Here is a 20,057-nt window from a genome sequence, read left to right as displayed (position 1 = left end):
ACAATTAGTTACATTATCGTCTTTTACTTTATGGTGGGTTAAGTTGAAAAAGAGAAATTTGCCTTTCACGTGTAGCGAATTAGAACAATATATCTGCATATTACACCCTGCAATTTTTTGAAAAGATTATGTCAAAGGATAATACACAAAAAAAAAGAGAATTGGCAATGTTGACCGGTCACCCGAACTGATGGCCAGTGACACTAACGGATAACTTAACCAAAGCGATGTTTCGTTACTGGGCAGCTCCGAGAGACTAGTCCTCAGCACGTGTTACTCCTTTCCTAGAGCAATGAAATTGTCATTAATGGGGGTGTGTTTCTTTATAATGTTTGGTTTTCGAAGATAGATGGCAAGTTCATAAAGGACGTTAAAAGACTTTGGACTTCCAAGAAAGTAGTAACATAGGGGAATTCAGTTCGTAAAAGGTCAAATTGACCTGCTTTGTTCCTATCCCGATAACGGGTTGTGAAAACGTCACGGAGGGGGAAAGAATAGCAGTTTGAATGCTGCCTCGCATACACAACGGATAAGTAGCAACAGAGGACGGCTCAGCCCTAGCCAGGTGCACATGAAGATCATTGTACAGGCCAGTGGCCTTTGGACAAGTTTGGAAGCGGCCGACTCATGTGTCTTTTGTTTAAGTAATAAGTTATAAGAATTTGCGATGGCAAAAACTGCGTTTGGATGAGTAAATTTATGGCACAAAAATTTCAAAGTGAATGTCGTTGTTTGTCCAGTTTACGCAAGGATATTGAGCACAACGTATGAGTAAGATAAGACAGCCGGTGAGTTCAGGCTGTTCAACTGACATATATGCTCCACTTCTACATGTTCATTGTCCTTCTCGATATCTTCTATTTCAAATATGTCAAACATGCCAAAAACACCAATACGTAAGTAGAAAAGACTTCTGAATACAAACTCTTAACACTTCCCCCCAAGAATGTATCACGAAACCGGGTAACAGAATCGGAACAGTATTTGTTGTCAACATCCCCGTGTTTATTAACGGGCAGCCATTTTGTAATCCTAGATTTTTATATCATGATCAATTCCCAGCATGCTAGAGGTGTGTTTCAAATGGCTTTCCGTTGGTGTTGCTAGTGTTATTTCTCTCTTCGAAATAGTCGTACAAGTAGATGATTATCAAGCGTCACTCCTGTACTGTGTGGTGTGTTGAACACACGCTTCCATCCTCATCTAAGAGGGATCGTGCTATATTTAATGTTACCAAATATGGACCACATGCCATGGCATCGTTTCAAGGTCACGGGGGTCAAATCTGTTTATATCTCTCTACTAACGGGCATAAGGAGGGTAAGTCCTAACTACGTGTTTTGGTTCTGTTTAAGACGACAACATTATGAGCAAACATGCCTATACACTGTGTAGGCTGAACTCAGTTTAAGTCGGAGTTGACGACTCCAAAGCTCAGTTACAAGCCGAAAGTTCCTGCTATTTTGTCATGACGTTGCATGCATGGCGATGAGCTCGTTGGTATCAAGCAAGTGTTCTGTGGATCGTTGCAGTCAACCCATGTGTTGTTATCGTTTGATAGCATTGTCAACGTGCGGTATAGGAGAAGCTTACGAAGTCGGCAATAAAACAAATGAAGGAATCAGCGTCACAGTCATTCTAAACACTTTTTTTGTAGAGGTGGGGTGGTTGAAGGATTGTCAGTGCGTATGTCTGACAAAGTATCAACGTATGGTATTGTCAGAACTCGTTGGGTGCTTTTGGTGACGCCTCAGGGGCGGAGGCCTTTTATAGTAATACGATTGCTCTGTTATATGCACACCTTACTTGTTTAAGTTGAAGGGCTATCCTCTAAAGACCCCGCCAACGGTTTTTCTCGGGGATAACACATGTTAACATTCTTGTCCATCAGTTTCAGGAGAACCATGAGCCGCTATCTTCCCGCCCTTCTCCCGGGCCACACCCCTAGGGTCCCCGCCCTCCCGCCGAACGTCATAGTGGACGGCGGTCTCGTCTGCACATTCCTCCCCAACGGCAACATGGATTTCGAAGACGAAGGTCACGGTCAACTGATTCTCGACGGCTTGCGTCGACTGAGGGAAGAAGCTAAGGTAGCGGATGACGTCACCTGCATTGTGAAGTATGTCTTTGAAGATCATTGGACAGCAGACGTCATTTCCGGTGAGTTCGACTCCTGCAGCGACGTCAGGGACCAGAAGCTAGTACTGCAGGCGTTGGGTGATTTAAGACTTTCTGGTAGATATGCGAATATATCTTTGTGTTCAGACGACGGAGGAGTTGTGAAGGGTCACAGAGTGGTTCTGGCGGCTGCCTGTCCGTATTTTGACGCCATGTTTCTCCGAGAGTTTGAGGAGGAAGGCAAACAGAGTATAGACATACAAGAAGTCCCCACACAGACCCTCAAACTTGTGACTGAGTTCGTGTACAGCGGAAAAGCGGTTTTGACGGAAGAGCTAGTAGAGACAGCACTACACGCGGCGTGTCTGTTTCAAGTCAGATCTCTGACAAAAGCGTGCTGCAAATTTCTCGAAAGGCAGTTGGACAATTCCAACTGTGTCGCGGTTCTCAGTCTGAGCGACATGTACGCATGCGCAGATCTAGAAGAAAAGGCAAAATCTTACATCCTCCAAAACTTCTTCTGGGCTAGCGACAGTGAAGATTTTGTTTGCCTTCCCTGCGATATGCTGATCTCTTTGATCACAGACAAACGTCTAACTCTCAACCGAGAGAGTATATACGAGGCCGTTATAAGATGGGTGGGCCACGACACTCAAAACAGACAACAGTTTCTTCCGGATTTGTTAGAAAAAGTCGGATTGCATTTGTTGAATGAAGGCTACATCATGACTAACTTGGACTCTGAACCATTGATTTTAAGATCGAACAGGGCTTTAGCTCTCTTGGCGCAAGTAAAGAAACGACTTTGGGACCACAAGAAAGACGCTTGTATGGAAGACGTCATGGTTATCCTAGGTGGTTCTGGGTACGAGGACGATCCCATGAAGCTTCACGTCGTCATGACGATGGACTGGTACAACCCAGTCTCGCGCAGGTGGGGAATTCTCGCGAAACTTCCGCCGAGCATGTACGACACGTGCTTGATGGCGGACGCCATTGACAGTGACATCTACGTGGTTTCAGCGGCTGAAGAGCCCGTGAAGTTCTGCGTAGCGTGGCGCTACAACGTCGTAAACAATGCTTGGATGACGTTACCACCCATGACGCAGTATAGACAGGCGTATTTCAAAGTCGTAGCGTTGAACGGGCAAGTTTACGTACTGGGCAACGACAGAGTGTTGAGTCATCAGCAACCCTGTGAGAAGTACAACCCGAACTACAACGTCTGGACAACAGTGGACCCACCACCAAAGACACTCAAGAAATTTAGTGTAGCAGTTTGTAACAACAGGTTTGTATTGCTAGAAGTCAAAGAGAGAGAGAGAGAGAGAGAGTGCGTGCATGCAGAGGGAGAGAGAGAGAGAGTGTGTGTGTATGTGTACGTGTGCGTGCGCGCGTACGCGCATGTGTGTTTGTGTGTTTGTGTGTATGTGTGTGTGTGTCTGTGTTGTCAGCATAACTCGAGAAGCCGTGGATGAATCCTTATGCCCTTTTGTGGGTATGGGTCAGGCAAACGAAGGTCGAGTTCGAAGCTGCTTTCTAAGGTCCTACAGTGGAACTTCCGGTTTTCATATTTCGTGTTCTAGTTTTAGGTATTGCAATATCAATATTGATGTCCGTCAATCCGATTTCTTATATACAGGTTGTTTGCCATGGGTTTTTCGGCTGCGTCTGACGAGGTAGAGATTCTGAGCCTGGATCCCAAGACGGATACGTGGCAGGAGGAGTACACCCCCTCCTTCAAACCCCGGAGGAAGAGTTTCCACACCATCTGTGTCAGAAACCTCATCTACTTCATCGGCATGAGCGGCAGTAAGGTACTACCACTACTACCAGTCAGTCTGACTACGATACGTAAACCGCGCGAAACAAAAATTGCAAAATACTGAAACGGTTCAGGGTTCAATTCAAGGGACTTGTTTAGTTGAGTCAACAGCAGTTATTTCTTTCCCCCGACGTCTGTGTGGGGTTTAAATACAAGGAAACCACCCTTCCGTTGTCAAGAACGCAAATTTTACCATGGGAGTTGTGGAGGGAGGAGGATCATACATACCAAGCCAGTCCTGCACCAAAGACAAAAAAGCAATAGATGCAAAAAACATTGGAACGAAAATCAAAGTTCTTGACTAGTACTTTTTTTATCACTTTGTAATTTGCTACGTAACGATCACACATCGAATGACATGCAACCCACAGTGCATACAACACAAAGGCTCGGCGTCTGAAGCGTTGCAAAAAAATAAACTGAACATTGGGATGGAAATGTACTTACCATTTGAATATTTGCAGTTTACTATGACTATGTACAATCAGAAATCATCAGATACAATGGAGTTTCAAACTGTTTATTTCAAAAGTTCTTAAAAAGCGTCTATTCTCCGTACTAATGAAGTGCGCGAGAGTTGACAGAGCTCCAAAGATGTAAGCTTTCTTGTATACAGTGAAGCCACTCTCTTCTCTGTTGCCCATATATAGGTTGACGCGTACGACCCAGAGAAGCACGAGTGGGTGAAAGTGGCGCCGTTAAACGGAGACCATTGGATGGGCGCCATGACAGTTTTAAACGGGAAAATCTTCATCTGCGGGGGGCGGTCTCGTCAGAGGTATCTTACAGAGGTAAAAACAGTTTCTAATACAGTCAAATCTGCGTACCAGTACTACCGTTACAAACCACATATGCATAACTCAACAGGCCCACCTGGCCACTGTGACCACCTTTGGAAGATCCCTTGGACATTTTCTCCATTGATTCAATCCTGACTATAGTGTTCATCAGATTTTATCGGTCCCCTGAGTGGTCTTGTTATATAATATGGCAGTCCAACCGTAATAAAGCTCTACAGACACAAAGAGTGACAAACTTTCTCCTTCTAGCGTTTCGTAGTGACATTTCATTGACCAATTCTCCTTTGTTTTAATCAATTTTTTCCCACAGAATGTGGAGTGCTACTACCCAGAGTCCGATAAATGGCGAGTTGCAGCGGAGATGCCGATATTGAGGCGAGGCCACAAGTGTCTGACCGTCGCCAAACCGGTGGTGAAAGAAGACAAGTGTAGCATGCCATCTGTTATATGCAGCATTTGCTAAGAAGACAAGTGCAGCATGCCATCTGTTATATGCAGCATTTGCTAGGAATAGCGCCTCCTGGTGAAGATATAAAGAACTTAGCCTGATTTAATCGCGCTTCTCAGGCCCGTCTACAAGCTCTGGATAGCGGAGTTTACGTTACACAGACTATAAAGAACTGGCCATGACGACAATTAGTTGTGTTGTGTGGAAGATAGAAATCGGCAAGTTGCCAGGATAGGAATAGTACTCTCAAAGCAGATGTGAGGATCGGGCTCATTCTGTTTTTAAGCGTTTTTGAAGCTCTTAAAACTTTCGTTAACTCATTATACGGCATTGTGCAAGGATGTATGTGTTCCTTTGATTGTAAGGGCTATATGTACTTGTTTTGTTTTTTTAACTTGATAGTACCAAAAATATTGAGACAAAACCTGTGAAGAGTTTAGGATGTGCATTGCTATGAAAATATGACAAAGGGCATAAGGAAATGATGTCAGGCAGGTATATTAGAAATAAGCCGTTTATTTATCTGTTGTGATAAAATTTGAAGTCATAGAAACCATCCATCTGTACATATACACCTGATACTCTATCTACAAGAGCATACTAATATTCCAATAGTGCTTAATAAAGAACTGAACAGATACAAATCACAGTTAATAATGAAACTGAATGACCCCATTAGTAAGAACAACTTTACTTATTCATACAAAAATGCATTAAAAGTTAGATATTAATTCAATTGCCTTCTATTTTCATTAGGTGATTTTAAAACTCGCAAGGGAAAAACTAATAGTGGAATGTGTGTGTGAGGTAAATTGTGTGACATTTCTGTATAGCATTATCAGCTTTATGTTTACCTACATGTGTCTACATTTGCTTTTCAAACTAAGTGATTATTAGTTAACAAAAAAGGCTTTTACAAATACAAATTGAAACAGAACAAATAAACATTTCAATCTTAACAACTGGAACATTTTTATCAAGTATACCTAGCGAAAAGCTACATTTGTATCAGAGATTAGAATGATCATGGATTATCCAATGTACTGGATTCAATGTATTAGATTCAATGCCAACTTTTAGTAACTGAAATAACATAAAGGCACATCCTGAGGAATAGCAAGGGAAGTTTACATGTCGACTGCCTATATTTCAGCTCCAAAAATGTAAGCGTTATTTGTCGCACTTGTTTTACCAGCATTTGTTAATGGAACAAAAGTATAACAAAACACATTGTAACATTGAAGGATATCATCACAGCCAACTGTTGCAAACAACTGAGCTAGTTGTTTCTGTCTGCTTACTTTCTATTCTTTCTTTCTGTGAGAGAGGTACTTCTGTTCAGTAAAGACTCCCTTAGAAGTGTGTGAACACCTTGTTACTTTCACCATACTATGTCTTAGACAGACATTTTCTTGAGCACAACTCTTGGAGATCCTGGACTTTTCTTAGAAGTTGCAGAGAAACTTGATGCGGAGAAGACGTGCATCCTTCCGCTGGAGTTACCTCCTGCTAGAAGGAACTGTGTGGGATGGAAGGCGATGATACTGCAGATGGAGGTCAGGTAGTCAGGATCTGTGTAGGTGTGGAGGAGGGTCGACTTGTCATCGAACAGCTCCATCTGATGACAGAAAAAATATCACGTTATGCCACACCAAGCTAACTTAATGGTTCTTGGATCTGATGCTTCCTCTTTTGAAACAATGTTTGAAATAAAAAGATCACATACATCTAGAATATTCCAAAAAGGCAAATATGTCAAACATAAATGCATGTATTTGGACATAGTTGAAGAAGTTGTTGTCTTTCTGGTTTCTATGCTGAAGTTGAAAAGTCACTGGAACATCCGCAGCACTGGTACATACAATGTATGTTGACTCTATGGCATCATGGCATCCATGAGATATAGGTAATATTCATGTACAAAGAACCTATGCCTCAAAACTTTTCAATGTATAACACAGCACCGTTCTGCACCCACCTGTCTTGGCTGTTTCATACTGCCAGACACGAAAAGGTCGTCCCTGCCGGGGACCCACACGGCACGGAGCGGGGTCAGCCATCTGCCGGTCTGGTTGTTGTGTCGGATTTCACGTAGAGGCTTGACTGTTGGCTGACCAATCACTTTGGTGTCAAACAGCCTGCAAAACATCCAAGGGGCTTGATTGTATCAATCACTGACATGTTAAACAGCCTACGCAACAGCCATAAATAGCTTTGCTACCTTGGTAACTAAAAGGATAGCCAGAGAGGACCACAGGCACACGGGTTGGATTGACTTGGATTGAGTCTACTTGAATCAGAAAATCTTCTTTAAGTACAGTTAAATTTGGTTGACTTTCAACAACCACTCAAGGGACTGAGGAAAAAAGGCCGGTGAGAGAGGGTGATCGCACCAGATGAGAGGGTCTTTGCTATGTAAACTGGATTGGTATGTTTTAATGTGGCTCAAGACAGTGGCTGGGCAGCCTTGTCAGATTTGTCTGAATCTGTTGTGTTCAAGGATTTTACTATGAAGACAACAGCATTTGGGCCACAACTGGTTAAATATCACCCTAGTGCTGCAGACTGATCTTACTATGATCCAGTGCAGGTTAGGCGCAGGTAGACATCAAAAATACTTCCACAACTCCTAATGTAATTTTGTGTTGTGTTGTGTAGAAGTGTTTGGTACAACACTGGGGCAAAACCTTTTGATTAAGCTACCATTACGACCTACCTTATTCTGTCGTCAAAACACGTGGTGAGGATGCGGCTTCCGCTGGCCGGGGAGAAGTATGCTGATGACACCGACCGAGTGTGCTGATATAGTGAGGCTACGAATTGTTGGCTACCTTTCTTCTTCATGTTCCTCAAGTCATAGATGTACACATTGCTGGAGATGAAATACAGACTTTTAGCAAGCAACTAGCAAAACCATGCCTCAAACTTTGGTATTAGTTAAAAGACAAAAAAATTGCAAAAGGTTTATGCACAATATGGTCAAAAGTGATGTCTCTTGTCTGTAAGATGGTCAAAAGGTTTATGCACTAAATTCTTTGCTCAGTTCTGTGTTAACATCCAACTATAGCTGTCCCTGACCTTTTCCATCCCACTAATTGTTTAATGACTTTCCTTGTTACATCTGTAATTTCCAGCTTACAAAAATGCCTTTTTATCAAGTTATAAAGCACATATTTTTCAAACAGAAGGGGAGAACTTTTTGTCCATCCTAATTAGCTAGTTTCTGACCCAGGACAGAGGGATGGGTAATGGAGATAGCCCTACTTCCAACACTGATAAACTAATATCAATAAAAGATGGATCTAAGGGACTAGAACCACAATGAACATGTAGTCATACCTGTCATTGCAACACGTTACGAAGTAGTGCCTCTGTGTTGGATGTACGCTGACTGTTTTGATGGTGCGATCGTGTGCGGGATACAAGTGCTCGGCCTCAGTCCTGTACACATAACGGAAATATCATACAAGTCATTCCTAAAGCCAATGGTGAGAAGAGCTCTAAAATGGTGGCAAGCATATACATATTGTTAAGTGCCTTATACATACAGTTTAAATTCATTTACTATTGCAGTGGTTCTATTTCGCTGTAGGACAGAAAATGAGGTTTTTGCCATTAAAATAATCCTGCAATATGGAAGCAATACATTTGAAACACATATGCCTGGTATCTTGAATTTGCAGATTACAGGTTAACATAAAACTAATAACATTGCAAAGGTACAAAGACTTACATTAGGATGATAGCTTGACACTATTCCTTACTTAAGTTGCAAAATTTAGAAAATATGAGGCTTTCTTTAATAATGCAACTTGCCTCCTACAACAGGAAAATGACAGACTTGCTTTTATTTCCATTTAACGCAAAATAGCGTACATGTATAACGAAACATTAATTAAGAGTAAATGTCTATTAATTCCTTAACAAAATGTACAAAAACATACCCCTTAGTTCTGGTGTCTACTACAGCCACATCTCCATCTCCCAGTCCCACCAGACAAGTGGTGCCATCCTCTGACAGGAAGTCAAAGTACTTCACAAGTTGGTCAGTCCCCTCTTCTGTACTGAACACCTGACCACAAAGAAAGGTTGAATGCAACAATGGAGGTTAGATATCAAGGTTATTGGATACAGAAAATAGTAGATACTGTAGTAACTGATTTTTTCATCTTGACCTTGTCTTACTTTTGTCTCCCATTGGACTATCTAACGTCTTCACCTCGGCTCCTTAAGACACAAATTCATAGTTAGGGTATAAAACCTGCTCTTCAACAGATCTGTTCAGTGTCACTGACAAAATGTAGTGGTTGCTACCTTAAACATCTGACCATTTCCATTATCATATCCAGTTACTTGAGTAACTCCTATTTGGAGTAAACAGGTCTGTTTTTGTCTTTCTCCTGTAAAACAGATGACATATTACCATTAATACATCTGCATTCAACCAGTATTCAAACATATATGTTCAAAATGTAGCTCTAAGTACTCAGAAACAGTAGTAGTACCACTAGGCCGGTTTTATGTACTCTTTTTTATGTCAATAGCCATGCAGTTTGGCTAGCACTAGTAGAAGGTTCTATTCCTGGTATTTTTGGTTGTGTGCTTGGGAAAGGCACTTGATGTAGGTACAAAAACGGATGTACTGCATTTTGCTAAGGATTTAAAAGGTGGTAAAAGGAGAGCATTGGGCTGTGTCCACCTTCCAACACAGTGCCATAAACACAGTGAATAACCCACTGCCCTTACAACCTGAAAAAGGCTGTGATAAATACACTTTCTTGCTAAAAGGAGAGAAATGATTTTAGCTCACCTCAGAGAAAATGTTCTTCTCAAATTCGGCACACCTCATGGTGCCGTCGTAACTGCACATGTACAACTTCCCATGGTGCACTGGAGAGAACTGGAGGCAGTTGATTGGTCGGGAGTGCGGGTTGTACGAGTAGACACCGTCCTCACCCTCTTGGGATTCCTACAAATACAATTGTCTTAAGTCTTCTGTGTTTTCCATGGCACATGGTGGAGAGGCTCTAATACTTCATCAACAGTAAAATTGTACTTGAGAATAAGCTGGTTCAATATGAGTCAAGTTAGAGGTCCTAATCAATACATTAGGATGGCACATGCAGACTGCAATAAGGGGAACTAGTTTATAGTAACTAGTAAGTGCAGCCTTATGTGAGGCATCTTTTTTATGTTTTCCCCACAGGATGACAGGATGACAAGGACAAGAAGAACAGGAAAAACATCTTGCTGTTGCTATTTGTTCTTCTGTCAGAAGCTAATCAGAGCTTAGAACTGTATTAGGATATAAGACTGTATATTGTTAATATGAGCACTTTTTCCTACTCAAGTAGCTTGACAAAAATACTACCAGGAATACATTCTGCATTTTTGCAACAATGTTGCCTTTCTAGTTTATACCATATCATATATTTTTAGACACATGACACATGAAAACTAAGGAGATAACTTATTTCAAAATCATTCCAATCTGGTATCCAATAATACCCACCACGTCCCACAATCCCAGTCTGCCCCACTTGTCTCCGGCACAAACTAACATCTTGGTTGTTGAGGGGTGGACAGCTACAGAGAAAATGCGTTCAGGGGTAACTTTGGCCACTCTCTCCTCTGTAATGGCCATGGACTGTACTGACTTCAAGAAACTGGGAAACGAGGCAAAGACAAGAATATTATCAGAAGAAAAATGCATGTCTGTATAAGTATCTAATTAGTCAAATAAGTAGATGCAAACTGTAAACATGAGTGAAAAGGTTCAAGACAATGTCAGTTTTAAATGACCAACTTTTGTGAAATCTAGAAAATAACTGCAGTTTGGTACAATTTCACAAGAGGGCTAGGAAGAAATCTCTACTTAAACAAGATCAGGTGCCAGGACAAGCTAGACAGATGTCCATCCATAACACAAATGCATTAAGACTGAGGACAACATTTACAAAAGAAAATGCTAGCAAATGCTAGCAAATGCTATCCCGTCATTTCGACGACAACCACAGAAATTCATTTCGCTTAAAATAATAAAACCTATATACCAACCTCTCTTGAGTTACAGTCAGTCTCTCTTTTGCTTCACCTTTGGGAATGGGGGTCTGGAAAGCAAATGAAGAGTCAATACAGTTAATACCAATGAAGAATCATTCAAGCTATCAAAGGATACTATAATCTTCTGTTCTATAAATGCAAACAACAAGAGCTGCTATGGGGCCCATAATCAAAATTGTTGTATATTTTGCCACCCACCCACATACCAATGGTCCATTCACAACTTGAGTTATGTTGTACACAAACACAACAACTGAGTCATCCAACCATCCAACAATGGTACTAAAAACAGAGCCTCTTGGCAAAGGTGATCATAAGCACATACTAGTAGATAGTAATGGACAAATGCTAGTTAATTGTGTTCTACAAGTTTGCTGACCAACCTTAGCAAGTCTATGCAGTTCCTGTTGGAAACTGTCTGCCAGCCCCTTACCGTCGCCCTTGACATTGGTGGCTGCCATGTCTAACGGCCCTGCTGGCTTCCGAGGCTGGAGAAAATGAGAAGTGAAGTCCTTTATTCATATACTGTCTCTCTGCAACCATTTGTACCCACAAATTATATAACAATCAAACCTGTTATAATTATAGCAAAGAAATTGTCAGTACAGAAAGGATTTGTAAAGTGTGGGTCAATGGGAAAAATAGTCTTTATCCTTGGAACCATCATAAAGCCACCACAATGGCCATGGCACCTGGGCCCTTATATAGAGGAGGACACTAATAATAGGTGTGACAGTAGTTTCCCAAGACATATGAATGTCTAAGGTAGGTTACATTCAATGATGCCTCCCATTCCTACTTCTGTCCCCTAAAGGAACACCTTTGTCAAATTTTCTAAAACTGAATTTTGTCAACTTTTCTAGAGAATCCTTGGGCTTACCCCAAAAGGTGTTCCTTTGTGTTTGCCTGTCAGGCCTCTTCTGACACTGCTGTGCTTTTGCACAAAGAAGTGCCTATAGGTTGGGCCAGCTCTTTCAACCTAAGATGTAAAACCAGTCATTTTCAATCTATTCCAAAAATGTTAGCTAATTTTTTTGTTTTTCTACGCCTAAGACTGATTGAAATACTTTTAGAGATTTATCTAACTTGAAAAGTTGTTGTCAGTAGCTATGAGCATGGGCATTTTGGTGAACGTTTCTTCCATCATCCATGACTACCACAGTTCCATCCCGTGATAGTTGCTCTACATTGAAAGTCGCCTAAAATCACACATAAAGATATAAGAGAGTTAGAACCTACATGCATGTCCTGGTACAGTGGTACAGGCTCAGGTTTGGGAGGGAGCTGCACTCCTTCTGGGTTCTTGTTCTGTAACCGTAAGGAACGTGGGCGTGGTGGAGGCACCTCTGGATGTTCCCACCTAAAACGTTAAACCAGAATCTAAAACACTGCAAATATCTTCTTTTCCCTCCTACCCCTAAATAAAAGCATGAGGAAAGTACAAGAATTTGCAATATAAACCCAGATCAACTTTCATACTATACAATATGTGTAGTTTGCTATGAAAACTGTCCACAAGAACTATATCAATTGCACATAATTTAACACAAGAGAATGCAAAAGTAGAAACAATGCTTACTTCCTCCTTGTCAGTCCCCTTGGACGAGCTGACTTCTTGGTGGAGACATCGCTGAGGTTGTTCTTTGCGGACTGAAGGTCAATGCTTTCAAAGAACGCTGCATTTTCCTGGATGTTCTGTAGTCGCTTTTTCTCGTACTCCGACAAATACTGCCCGGCCTGAAGCAAACAAGCACATCACAAAGGATTTCACATATTGTAAAACTCTTCGTAATACTAAAGAAGGGGAAAGTAAACTTGTAGGGTTTATTATACATTTTGTACTTGCAGTCTTTGGTGGAATTTCTGCACTTTCTCATGTACTTATGTGTATCCATTAATAATTGTAGTGTTTTAGTGATAAGGAGTAGCTCATGACATTAAATTTTGCTGATCAAAACAAATGAAAGTCAAAAGATAGAGTGGAGGTCAGCATTCTGTTATGTGACCTCTCTATAATATCTTTTACCCCTTAGAAGCCTTTACCCCATTTAACATTTTTTTCTATAAAACTCCACACCATTGAAGGGGGACTCTCCTACACACACCACTGCTCTGCTCCCTCGCAACACTCCCCTTAAAAGTTTATCCTGGAAAAAACATGATGCATTTTGCATATCATCATATCTATATCACTGTTGCTTTAAGCCAAAGCAAAAAGGCCGGGACAAGTGCAATATTTGTGTGGGTACAACATTGCCACCTATCACGACCTTCTTGTCAGGGCAATGTTCTTTGGGAAGTAAGTGTCCAACCTCATACAGAGGCAAAGTGTAACATCTATCAATAGATAGAAGTGCAAAAACTGTGCAGTGCAGCATTATCACAGCTTGTTATTTTCTGTCTCTGATCGCCAGTTAAGTTTATATTAGTGACTCAACATGTTTAAGTTATATATAAAGCATGGAACACATCTCCTCCCCTACATACATTTTCACTTAATCTGTGTGTTATTTCTCTTCATGCGACAAATAAAAAACACTCTGTGACTTGAACATGTCACAGAAAGACAGACTGTACTGGAAGTCAAACGTCACTTGCTGCACCTAAGAGGATGACAAATGATGATGATGAACATGTCAATTGTCTGATCATAGACTTCATCTGTTCAACGTAGCAACAGGATAGACAGCAGACTTTTAACCAATCAGAAAGGCCGGGACAAGTGCAATACTGGCATGTTTATAAGCATTGCCACCAATCCTGACCTGTCTGACAGGGCACAATATGTGTTGCTTCATCTGATTGGTCAAGTCCCCCAGAGAGGTTGGTGGATTGTAAAGAAGGACTTGAATTTTTTTTCTGCATATTTTTTTGTCCTGCTATGATAGCTATGTTGCACCAAATCTATATAGGCTGTGCTGTTAAGAGGCAGAAAGAAGGTTAAATATCTACAACAATCTATGTCACAGGTTTCCAGTTAACATTTTACAAAGTTGCACGAAGGCATAGTCATCAAATGTCAACAACTACAGTACAGAGATGCACTTACAGAAGCACATGGAATGTCATCATCCGAGTCACTGTCTAGGTTCGCTCCAATGATGGCATCTGTATCTTTCCCAGAATCCTTTGGACACGCTTTTGCTTTCCCAGATGCCTTCTTTGGACGTGGCTTTGTAGTTTTCTTAGCTTTTGCAGCCTTTATCGGCTTTGTGGTCTTTTTCTAATTTGGAATCAAAAGAAATGACAAATTAAATACAGTCCAGTGCATGTAAAGGTCTTTTACAGCCTTTAATGTTATAATCAAGTCTCAAGCTAGTCTTTTGCCAGCATTTAAAAGCGAAGTCTTTAGTATTTAAGTTTACAGGCATTAAAACATTGTAGAAAATCATTTAAGTCAAAAACATACTCTTTTAACTGGACCCCGAGCTCCCCATTCTTCATCACTAGATGTTGACTCTTCATTGGATAGCTCTTCCTCATCTTTGGATACATCCTCACTGGAGGTCTCCTCCTCACTGGACCATTCCTCATCACTAGACTTCTCATCTCTGGAGTCTTCATCCTCTTCATCACTAGAGATGATCTTCCTACTTTTAGAGAAAAGGACTTTCTGGGCTTCCTTGGGGGGCTGCTTGCTAGCTGGTGTTTCCTTAGTTCTTGTTGCCCTTCCTTTTCCATTTCTTTGCTTCAGCTGAATAAATAAAAGAAGAAACAAGATTTCCAGCTGAGCTAGTTTTCTTTACGAATACTATATTCAAAGGTTTGCAGTTCTTAAAAATCTTTGCAAATGGAAATCAGTTATTAACAATGTCTTTGTGGATGAAACAATGATGGAAGTCAAAGCATATCCTTGCAATTAGAAATCACTGCCAAGTCTGAAGTTAAAATGCAGTGAAATTTTTAGCTTTACAGTAGTCCAGATGTCTGAGGAAAAATACAAACACACAATAGGGTTTGTTCACCAAACACAACATCGTAGGTTTTTCTTTAACATTTCTTTGTGATTTCATGTAAGATAACTCAAGGTGACAAAACTTGAAGTTCTTGTGCTGACAGCAAGTTAAAATTGCTTTTACTCAGGCAGAGCTACACTTTCAAGAACTAAAGTAAAATACTCCCATGTCAAAAACAGAATGCCTCTTTTCATCTGTTGCACCTCCATTGTATATAGGAATATGCAAATCACTTCATGCAACAGTGAATCAACATCTTTCTTTGCTGCCGACAAAGAAATACAGTGAAACCTGCCTTAGGGGTCACCTGAGTATAGGGGCCACCTGGCCATTGCGGTCACTTTTTGTCGGTCCCTTGGATTTTTCCCATTGACCTAAGCATTAAGAAATAGTCTATAGCGGTCACCTGTCGAATGCGGTCGCGGCCAGACGATTTTCGGTCCGGCCGCTTTGCCAACACTGCCGATAGCGGTCACCTGGCCGGCCGCGATACGCCACGCTAAAACCCACGCGGGGTTCACTTTTTTTTCAATTTCTAAATACATCAAAATGTAGGCTCAACTTGGACGATTTACGAAGGAAACATTGAATAAAGAAACACTTTACAAAATTATGTGATTTTATGCGAAGTTTTTCCACCAAAGACAAAGTGTTGTTGGCGTTTTTCTCGTCTCAGATTCTTTGCACTCTACCCTTCTCTACATTGTCATTTCTGTGCAGACTGGAAGACTATATGGACATATTTTACAAGTAGACCGTCAGTTCATGTATCTGATGTTATATGTTCTTGAAATCCATGTAAGCTGGTCTAATTTTCGTATTCCGCGGGCCAAAAATATCGGAATCGTATTTGCGTAAATTTTCCAAGATGGCGTCGCTGCAGCAGGTAAACAAGGTCAATAGGGGTCAATAGACTACACCATTTTTGCCAAGGTAAAATGTCGCAACAAGAATTCTAATGTATAGCATAAAATACCGTAATTATGGTACCAAATGATTAAAATAAATTAAATCAACGTTATTTATTTGAGAAATAGACTTAGTTAGATTTTTGTCAAAGAAATAAGCCTACGTATAGAAAGTTTTATTTCGATGTGACCATCTCGGCATAATGGCACATGCAGACAAGTCAAGCCAAGCTCGTGAAGAAATGAAAGTTTTTGTGGCGTTTTGATGCCTAGAATTGAAAATGAACTTGTGATCAGTAGTGATTGAACGTCTAATTTTTGCTGGCAACTAGCGGAATTTACACGATTTGTCTTTTCGATTGGCAAAGTTGCCGGAGACTCGCGCTGTGACCCAAGCTCAGATCGAGGAACAAAGGAAAATGGCGGCGCTGACTTCGTGTTCAGACAATTCTAACTGGATAAAAGACAAGAGAACCAAGCAAATGTCTGTCAGTTTTGACTCGGACATACGATGTCGAAGGCTTCGACTCCCAAGGGACACGCATTGACGTTGGTAATTCGGCGTTCCGAGCGGAGCAAGTGTCGGTCGGACTCAGATTTATAGTGTTATTATGTCTAATAATAGTATGTCTTCTGTGTAAATCGTTACAGTCATGATTGACATACATTTTGACAATACAGAAATAAGGGAACAGCTACAGTGCTGTAGCAGTAGTAGTAATATAAATGTATTTGATTAAACTGTTTGTTTTAAACTCATATTTAGTTTAAATGTATACTGTCAATAAATACTCTGAGTATCTCAGTGAAAGCTGAATGCCAAGTGTCACTTATTGCTTGTGGTGAAATGTACCTTTTTGGCTGTACTGCCTATAGGGGCCACCTGCCCATAGGGGCCAAAATTGGCCAGTCCCTTGAGTGACCCCTATAGACAGGTTTCACTGTATTTGCATGTTCTATTCTAACATTGGAAAACTGTATTTGACAAAATTATTAGGGAAAACAAACAGTACAGTACAGTACAGTACAGTGAATCTTTTTGACTTTATTTTACAGTTTCTGTGGTGACCTCTCAACTGCAAACTCATGGCACTAAGAATATGTCATTATATGTGTTTCAAATGCATAATTGAGTATCAGTAAGTACAGAACTGTTTCAATTACAAACTTAAGTTAAAACACTGCAAAGACCTCCTTCCTCCTATTAGCAATATCGTGAAATCAAATCACTGTGAAACCGTACCTTGGAGATAGGAATAGAATCACTGCTTGCAGTGGAATACTTGGAAGGGCTCTTATCAACGATGACCACTTCAACCTGTGTATTAGTAAAATAAGTGTTATTTCATGACTCACAATAGAGTAACAACATACAACATCACAGGATCTAAATACTGTGGGGCCTATATGATCCCCAAAACTTTCTCTAACTTTTCTCTGGCCTGGGCTCGAAATACCACATGTAATGTATATGAAAGTTTGTGCATGTAAAATTGGTGTAGTACACACGCAATTTCTAACCAAACTTGCACCAGTGTAAGTTGCTTTCACCCACCGTTACCACCATTAGAAATAGCGCCTCATGCACACCAAGAACATGATCTGGCCATGAATGAAAGGCAAAAGGAAACAATCACGCATCAAAGAAAATAGCCTAAATTCATTGATGAAGGTTAAACATACAGGTTAACAATATTCCAAGGCAATTCAGTCTCTATGACATCAAGGAGCTTTTTGATGATATTGACGGATTCTCCTGTCCTGCGCTTCCCCGTCTATGATATTAACCATTCCAATATTGTGTCATCTTTCCATAAGAACTATTGAAACATTATTTACATGAGTGGCATTTGCACACCACCCTTGGCAGTTAGTGACTTTGACTGAAAGTTTGAGTTGAGTTGTTCAACTATTTTTATCCATGAGATATACTAGTACATGTATTGATCATTTCTACATGTACTACTACTAGTTCATTCTAGTGACACTGAAGAAGTGTGTAATCTCTGAATCCTATGCAGTTGTAGATATTGTATTGTCTATATAATAAAATAATTCTAAATTCAACTGTTTATGAAACTGTCTGCACAAAATAACAAATATCCAAGTGCTAACAAATGTGGTCTTCAGGAATCCTCTTTTACTCAGGAGGTAGATACAAATCAAACTCTGCATAACAGTTACAAAACTAAAGTATATGACAATTTAATTACACATGAATGGAAAATACTGCACACATTGGCAAAACACCTTGGCTGTCAAAGTGAAAAATCTATGAACGTTTACCTCCATTTATACCCCCCTCCCACCTTTCCATTCTCTCACTTTTTCAAAAGATTTACATATTCATAACCTGGCCCACAACTATGCAAGCTTCGCGAATATTCATGATGCAGTTCTTCGGCTCAAATTTCGTCCCAACCTTTTCCCTTTTAACTTTTTTAAACAAAGCAACATAATTCTTACAAACGGAGAGAGAGAGAGATACAGTTGTAAACAAAAGGTTTACGTCAAAGATCAACAAAGGGCTGGACGCTTGGAATTCTGTCCCTTTTGGAGTGGCCAAATAATTTACTGACGATTTTTCTTAGGAAAAAGAAGCACAACGAGCAAGGAAAAATGCTCCCACCCGTGAATTATTATGCAAACAAGACAGCCCAAGATAACTTCTCGCTTCACATAGATGGCGGTAAGAAAATTCTAACACATGAGGTGAATTTTTAGGGCACGGTCTAGCTAGCTTGGCGTGCTTGGATGTAAATCTCGGACTTTCTCATTTCTTCTCCAACAAAAATCCCAGCAATTCGGAGAGAAACCCCACAAAACCTGTCAAAGAAGCAAGCTTACACATTACCTGGTTCTTTCTAGATGATTTCCACCTCCGTGTAGACCGTCTATGCAGCAAAACTTGTGAAAATATTCAACAAGTTTGGGGGAACTTTTGTCCCAAACGAGGATAGGTCGCCATCTTGAGGATAATGATGTGAAAGGGGGATACCACTACACCGTATAAATCGCTCGAAAAAATAATTCCGGCCGATCTCTATCTCCCAAATAAACTTCTCTCAATTCTATTAACGTCAGTTACCTTAATGGAGAAATCACATATTCTACAAGGTTACTTTCATCAATTAGGGGACGCCTTAAATATTATTACTGTACTAGAATCCCCCAACGGACCCACATAGTGAACTTGTGTGACCTCTCAAATTTCGGGGGCTCCAGTGAGGGGGGACAGGCTTCACCCTACGATTTTGCGCCAAATGTGTGCGAATACTCGACAACCTACTCACCTTCGCTTGCTTGGATATTCTAGGAGACTTTCTGTCGTTGCTTGCGAGCGATCGCTTGCTTCTGGTCGGCATTTTGTGAGGTAAAACGCTAGATTTTCGAGGTAATTCTGACTCAAACACACGCTCTGCTTTCCCGCCAACTACTTTATATAACTTTGGAAGGCCCCAGAACGTGGATATTGAATAGCCGTCACTGTTATAAAACTCCTACTGACTATATTCAGAGTCCTGGGCCAACAATTCGGAAGTGGGATCATTCACTTTGTTTGTAGGGTAGATAGCACTGGGCATATGATATAAAGGTGATTAAGTGGTGAATATGATGACCTAAGGTACCACGTAGAATATGAATTTATATCTAAATTACTATTACTCATTTCATTAAACAAAGGCATACCTGCATACATGACAAAAGATGTAATATTTAAAATTCGGAAATGCTGCACGCTTCCCAATATGGTCACGTCTCATTTTCTTTTTAATAAGGCCATGTTGATCTGATTATATGGATGACATCCACTGGGAACTCCAAAACTCATGCGAGCGAGCGAATAAAAAAAAAGTTTGGCCAAAAAAAAAGTTGCCTTCAGTACAGAAGCAGTATGAAATCAAAGTGGCCAGGAAGGTTGAACATAGGACTAAAATT

The 20,057-nt window shown here is 40.6% G+C and overlaps 2 protein-coding genes across 5 annotated transcripts; one reads left to right on the top strand and one right to left on the bottom strand.

The window, feature by feature from the left end:
• The first annotated feature begins 1,071 nt into the window (after positions 1 to 1,071).
• LOC118411925 (kelch-like protein 21) lies at positions 1,072 to 5,228 on the top strand. The gene is made up of 5 exons (XM_035814437.1): positions 1,072 to 1,320; positions 1,892 to 3,409; positions 3,761 to 3,935; positions 4,594 to 4,734; positions 5,054 to 5,228. The coding sequence occupies exons 2-5, from the start codon at positions 1,905 to 1,907 to the stop codon at positions 5,204 to 5,206; spliced, it is 1,974 nt and encodes a 657-aa protein (XP_035670330.1). The 5' UTR covers positions 1,072 to 1,320; positions 1,892 to 1,904; the 3' UTR covers positions 5,207 to 5,228.
• Positions 5,229 to 5,673: 445 nt separating this feature from the next.
• On the bottom strand, positions 5,674 to 19,599 carry LOC118411923 (WD repeat-containing protein 76-like). 4 transcript variants are annotated; one of them, XM_035814431.1, is made up of 16 exons: positions 19,412 to 19,599; positions 17,362 to 17,436; positions 14,664 to 14,948; positions 14,304 to 14,477; positions 12,834 to 12,991; positions 12,494 to 12,614; positions 12,135 to 12,233; positions 11,638 to 11,742; positions 11,249 to 11,301; positions 10,704 to 10,857; positions 10,002 to 10,160; positions 9,136 to 9,263; positions 8,531 to 8,632; positions 7,908 to 8,063; positions 7,170 to 7,329; positions 5,674 to 6,809 (listed from the first exon to the last, which is right to left on the bottom strand). In XM_035814431.1, exons 1-16 carry the CDS (start codon positions 19,481 to 19,483, stop codon positions 6,588 to 6,590), a joined length of 2,223 nt encoding a protein of 740 aa, XP_035670324.1. In that variant the 5' UTR covers positions 19,484 to 19,599; the 3' UTR covers positions 5,674 to 6,587. The 4 variants fall into 4 exon arrangements, with proteins under 4 accessions (XP_035670324.1, XP_035670325.1, XP_035670327.1 ...); XM_035814432.1 differs by having other exon boundaries at positions 14,304 to 14,474; XM_035814434.1 differs by lacking the exon at positions 12,135 to 12,233.
• Between the last annotated feature and the right edge of the window lie 458 nt (positions 19,600 to 20,057).

The sequence above is a fragment of the Branchiostoma floridae genome, chromosome 3 (genome assembly GCF_000003815.2).
Source record: "Branchiostoma floridae strain S238N-H82 chromosome 3, Bfl_VNyyK, whole genome shotgun sequence".
NCBI classification, from domain to species: domain Eukaryota; kingdom Metazoa; phylum Chordata; class Leptocardii; order Amphioxiformes; family Branchiostomatidae; genus Branchiostoma; species Branchiostoma floridae.
The sequence above is the reverse complement of the archived record's forward strand: the minus strand, read 5'-3'. Positions and strand labels throughout refer to the sequence as shown.

Coding starts and splice junctions, on each gene's coding strand:
- LOC118411923 (XM_035814431.1), bottom strand. CDS start 19,483: ATGCCGACCAGAAGCAAGCGATCGCTCGCAAGCAACGACAGAAAGTCT. Junction 12,615..12,833: donor AGGGGACTGACAAGGAGGAA/GTAAGCATTGTT, acceptor TTAACGTTTTAG/GTGGGAACATCCAGAGGTGC. Junction 11,743..12,134: donor ACAAAGGAACACCTTTTGGG/GTAAGCCCAAGG, acceptor CATTTTCTCCAG/CCTCGGAAGCCAGCAGGGCC.
- LOC118411925 (XM_035814437.1), top strand. CDS start 1,905: ATGAGCCGCTATCTTCCCGCCCTTCTCCCGGGCCACACCCCTAGGGTC. Junction 3,410..3,760: donor GTAGCAGTTTGTAACAACAG/GTTTGTATTGCT, acceptor TCTTATATACAG/GTTGTTTGCCATGGGTTTTT. Junction 4,735..5,053: donor GTCAGAGGTATCTTACAGAG/GTAAAAACAGTT, acceptor TTTTTCCCACAG/AATGTGGAGTGCTACTACCC.